General features: G+C 47.1%; 1 protein-coding gene across 2 annotated transcripts; it reads left to right on the top strand.

Annotated features, from left to right (window-relative positions):
* The first annotated feature begins 251 nt into the window (after positions 1-251).
* neflb (neurofilament light chain b) lies at positions 252-4,932 on the top strand. Of its 2 annotated transcripts, none has more exons than XM_078565423.1 (4): positions 252-1,323; positions 1,690-1,814; positions 3,150-3,409; positions 4,238-4,932. In XM_078565423.1, exons 1-4 carry the CDS (start codon positions 280-282, stop codon positions 4,531-4,533), a joined length of 1,725 nt encoding a protein of 574 aa, XP_078421549.1. In that variant the 5' UTR covers positions 252-279; the 3' UTR covers positions 4,534-4,932. The 2 variants fall into 2 exon arrangements, with proteins under 2 accessions (XP_078421549.1, XP_078421550.1); XM_078565424.1 differs by having other exon boundaries at positions 280-1,323; positions 4,244-4,932.
* Positions 4,933-5,492: the final 560 nt, after the last annotated feature.

Raw genomic sequence — 5,492 nt, forward strand, 5'->3', positions numbered from 1 at the left:
ACTGTGCTAAAAAAGCAGTGTCCATGCATTTTAACTTGCTTGAAGTTTCAGTACGTGACTTGCTGTGAGAATGGGAGTTGGGAGCCGATCCTCTTTGCTCTGCATTTTTCTGGCTGATGGCAAGCTTCCTGCAAGTGAGGCTGGGCAGTTTGAAGCAGCATTGATTTTGCTGTGAAGGGGTGGGGGGAGGGGGAAAGCTTGCGTCAGTTTTCTGTGGGCTGACTCTGGTATAAATAGAGGACCGCAGAGCAGTCTCGGCATCCTCGCACTCGCAGCACCATGAGCACCGCAAGCTACGAGTCCTTCTTCCACACCCACAGGAGGCGCTATGGCGACAGCCTGGCCCCCAGGACCTATGGAACTGTCCAGCATTTCAGGAGCAACTACGGATCCAGCCTGAAGCCCGTCTTCAGCACCTACTCGTCTCCTTCCTTCTCGGTTAGGAAAGCCCACAGCACCTCGTCCGCCCTGGTGAGCTCGCTGGACAGCTTCGACATCAGCCAAGCGAGCGCCGTGAGCAGCGAGTTCAAGGCGGTCAGGACCCAGGAGAAAGCCCAGCTGCAAGACCTCAATGACCGCTTCGCCAACTTCATCGAGAAGGTCCATGAGCTGGAGCAGCAGAACAAGGTGCTGGAAGCAGAGCTCTCCCTGCTCCGTCAGAAACACGGCGGGCCGTCCAGACTCAAGGGCATCTTCGAGCAGGAGCTGAGGGATCTCCGGGTGGCCCTGGACGATGCCAAACACGAGAGGCAGGCAGCCCAGAGCGAGAGGGCACACCTGGAGGAAACCCTGAAGAACCTGCAGACCCGCTATGAAGAAGAGGTGCTGAACCGGGAGGACGCCGAGGGCCGGCTGATGGAAGCCAGGAAGGGCTCGGATGAAGCAGCTCTGGCCAGAGCCGAGGTGGAGAAGAGGATTGACAGCCTGATGGATGAGATCGCCTTCCTCAAGAAGATCCACGAGGAAGAGATTGCAGAATTGCAGGCACAGATCCAGTATGCCCAGGTGTCGGTGGAGGTGGACATGGGCAAACCAGACCTGTCCTCTGCCCTGCGGGAGATCAGGTGCCAGTACGAGAAGGTGGCGGCCAAGAACATGCAATCGGCCGAAGACTGGTACAAGAGCCGCTTCGCTGTGATGGCCGAGAACGCGTCCAAAGACAACGACGCCACCAAGCAAGCCAGGGACGAGGTGCTCGAGTACCGGCGTCAGGTCAAAGCCAAGACCCTGGAGATCGACGGGGTGAGGGGAATAAACGAGGCTCTGGAGAGACAACTGCAGGAGCTGGACGAGAAACAAGGCGGCGAAATCAGTGCATTGCAGGTAAGGAATGGCTGGGAGGCATGGCTGCAAAAAGAGGGGAAAGGCAGAGCGAGAGAGAGTCCCAACAGCTAGGGATAAGGAAAGAGGAAACAATAAGAGGAGAGGAGGAGGGGAGGAGGGCGAAGAGCGAGAAATAGCGAGAGAAGGCAAGGAAATGAGAGCGACAGCGAGAAACAGGGAAGGAGACAGACAGGGAAGAAATTGGGGAGACTGATCTGGAGATAGACAGGCACAGAAGCAACAAAACAGCTAACTGCAGAACTTGAGAAGACAGAATGACAACGGGTGTAAAAGGTAGCAGTGTCGTACAGGAGGGAATGCTAGAGACAGGCCACTCACTAACAACTCTGTTTCTTCTCGAATCAGGATGCTATCAACCAACTGGAGAACGAACTCCGAACCACGAAAAACGAGATGGGCCGCTACCTGAAGGAATACCAGGACCTGCTGAATGTGAAAATGGCTCTGGACATTGAGATCGCAGCCTACAGGTAAAATGGGGTGGCCCCTCGCCACAAACAGCTGCTAACCCAAGCATTCAAACTGGGACACGAAACCCAAGATTAGCTGGAGACCCCGCCCCTCATCGCAGTTCTTTAGCTTTAGATTTTACTATTTTCCTTCATTCGCTCATTGACTGTCACGCTTATTGCTGTGTCCCAGTAAAACTGCAAACTTAGCAACAGTAGAGGGCCATCCAGCCCCTCGAGTCAGTCAGACCATAGCCGGTCTCTCCCTTAGCTCCATCGAGCACCGTTTTCCGAGGGGGTAACAGATACTATCCCACAGAATGTAGTGATGGGGGAGCTCCCAGACTGACCCTGGCGGACCGAATGGTGCCAGGTTTCCTCATGGAGGAGGCTGCATTGCACCATTTGGGCGTGGCACAGGGTGGAGTAACTCCGACCTGGTGCTGGCTTTCCAGTGTCCTCGGATTATACATGTTGGAAAATCTGGCCAACAATGACGCTTTCTGTTTAATGTTTCATTAAAGTGTAGACTTGCAGGTCTCTAATCACTTCAATTCTAAAGGATGGGTAAAGAGCAGAGATCTGTGCATGACTGTCAGCACTGATGAACAGGACAAAGTTAATTCCAATGTTACCTGCTCTCCCGGCAGTGGTGCCAGACTATCTCTACCTCGAGTATCACTCTAAGCCTCGAATTCCCAACATATCCCTCCCTCACCTGACTTCTTTTGAATAGCATTTTTGTGAGTTAAAAGAGGTGGTGACAATTATAAAGGGGTTTGAAGTAGAAGATAGGGGAAAATAAACTGTTAACATTGACGAGTGAGTCAAACAGGTTTGAGATAATCATTGGAAGTACCAGAGAGGAGACGAGGAGATTTTTAAAAAACAATGCAGAGTTGTTTATCATGTGCCTGAATGAGTAGTGGAAGAAGATTCCATGTAACTTTCAAAAGGTAATTTGATATGTATGCATACAGCACTGTGGGTGTACCTGTGGTTCAAGGCAGCAGCTCATCACCACCTTCTCAAGGGCAATTAGGGATAGACAATAAATGCTGGCCTGGCCAGCAATGCCCACATCCCGTGAAAGTAGAAAAAATACATAGAGACTGAAAAAAGAACAAAATATTGCAGGGCTATCGGGAAAGAGTAAGGATCTGGGAGTAATTGAAAAACTCTTTCAAAGATCCAATGGGCCAAATGGCCTCCTTCCATGCCCTATTGTTCTAACTGGGTTGAAACTTAGCTACTGGAGCATTAAAAGTGAACACTGTCAAACATTCTATCTATCCAAATTTTCTCCCACACTGAAGTGTTTGAAATGTTCTCAACTCATCCCTGTTCTGTTCACAGGAAACTGCTGGAAGGAGAGGAAACACGCATCAACTATGCCAACGTGGGTAGTATGATCAGTGGCTACCCCCAGACCCAGAGCACCTCCATTTACAGTAGGCCTAGCTATTCTCTGCAAAGCAGTGCCTACGGGCTGTCCAGCAGACCCATCATCTTCAGCTCCTATGGCAGCAGCCAGATTGAAGAAGAGGTCCTCCAGCAAACTCGTGCATTGGCAGAACAGCTGGAACCTCCAGCAGACAAGGCTGAGGAGGCAGAAGGTAAGAACTTTGAATTAGTGGGAGTTTCAGGGTATGAGTTTTCCATCATCAACAATTAGGTTTCAACCGTGGCTCAGGTGGTTGCACTCTCACCACTAAGTCAGAAAGTTAAGTGTTACTCCAGAGACTGGAGCACAAAAAGCTTGGGTTGCACTCCCAGTGCAGTGCTAAGGAAGTGCTGAACTGTTCAAAGTGCCATCTCTCAGTGGAGGTAGGAAAACTGAGGAGCCTTCTGCTTTCACAGGTGGACATCAAAAAAATCTCTTGGTAATATCAAGTAAAAGAGCAGAGCAGAGCAGGCCTCCCAAGTTCCTGGGCCAGATTTTATCCCTCAGCCAAAATCAAAAACAGATGTCTGCCCTTTTATCAAATTGCTTTTTAAGGGAGTTTGCTCTGTGTAAATTGCTTGCTGCATTTCCTACATGACAATAATGACTGCAACTCAAAAAGTGCTTGACTGTTCATAAAGTACTTGTGAATGTGCAGTGGTCATGAAAGGTTATCCCAATCGTCTAGAGGATTCTCACTCCTTGAAACAGAATGCTTTTTTTCAAGTAATAAGATCACTTTAAACAAATAATCAGCTTGTTGAGCATGCTAAAAATCTGTCACACAACAAAGCATAGGCCACATTGAAGTGTTAGCTATATTCGGACATAAGCATTCCTTTGCTTTATATCTTACATTGTCAGACATGGCTGAAATTGCTGGGTGTCAATATATATTTCCATGTGCTTATCATCCTTGTGTTTGCAATGCAATCTTGCACCAGAAGGTGAAAGCTTTTAACAAAACACTAAGATCTCACATTTATTTTTGTTTTTGGAGGTGAAGAGGAGGAAGGAGGAGAAGAAGATGCTGAAGAGGCAGAAGTAAAGGAGAATGGAGAGAAGGAGGAAGATGAAGAAAAGGACGAGGAGGAGAAGGAGGACGATGAGGAAAAGGAAAATGGAGAGAAGGAAGAAGATGAGGAAAAGGAAGGTGGAGAGAAGGAAGAGGATGAGTCCCAAGGAGAGAAGGAAAAAGAAGAAGAAGGAGGAGAGAGTGACAAACAGGAAGAAAGTAAAGAGAAAGGAGGTGATGCTGATGAACAGAGTGCAGGGAAGGAGGAAGTGAAGAAGTAAGAAGCCAATCAAAATGATGAACAAGGTACTGAGTTGAAAAAGTGGGCAAACTAACTTCAGCCATCCAATCAAATCTGAGCCAAAGATGCAATGCAAAAATGATCCAATGAAAGTCTATGCTTTTTGTTCTAAGATTGACCCAGTACATAATGTAAAAAAATGAAATGCTTGTGCAGATTGCCAACTTAATGACGCGTAGGCATGGTTAACTTTGAGGAATGCAAGCCATGTGATGAATAGAAATTCTTAAGTAACTGGTAACACTATCTTGTCATTTCGCAGTAATTGTTAAAGGTCAATGTGCAATTATCTAGAAAAGTAACAGGACAATATGATGCAAGTTTGTGACAGGGTCGCTTACAATGGATGGTGCAATCAACAATAAACACAACTCTCAGCAAATACAGAAAGTGTGGTTCATTACACAATCACAGGCACACTGTTTCACAACACCTTGGGAGTTTGAAATTACACCAGTGACAATCACCTGAGAAACATTTGATAAATTAGAAGTTGAATGGGGAGGAGAAAGTTTTCATAATAAAGCTGGGCTGCGGCAATGCATTACCAGTGACTAAAACAGTAGCAATGTCAACATTGAACAATAAGTTAGATGGGTTGAAGGAAAGATGAATAAGGGAACAGGGTCATTGGTCCATGAGATTAAGACTATTCCCCATGTAAGAAATAATCACGAACATGGACTGGTTGAGTCCAATTGCCAGCTTGTGTTGTATTTTTAAAATTGATTTTAATCTACATTAGATCTATCCTGGAAACTGCTTGTGTGCTAATACTAAGGCTTTAGTATCAAACACACTAGCTGAGAAATCTAGCCAGTCCTTGCAGATTTGGTTTGCACAAATTGGCCTACTCAAAAACCAGAATCACGTGCGGAGTGAAGCACTGACTCAGAAAAGGAGATTTGGAGGTTGAGGAGTCCATTATGTCACTTCAGC

Source organism: Cetorhinus maximus, chromosome 20 (genome assembly GCF_964194155.1).
Source record: "Cetorhinus maximus chromosome 20, sCetMax3.hap1.1, whole genome shotgun sequence".
NCBI lineage: Eukaryota > Metazoa > Chordata > Chondrichthyes > Lamniformes > Cetorhinidae > Cetorhinus > Cetorhinus maximus.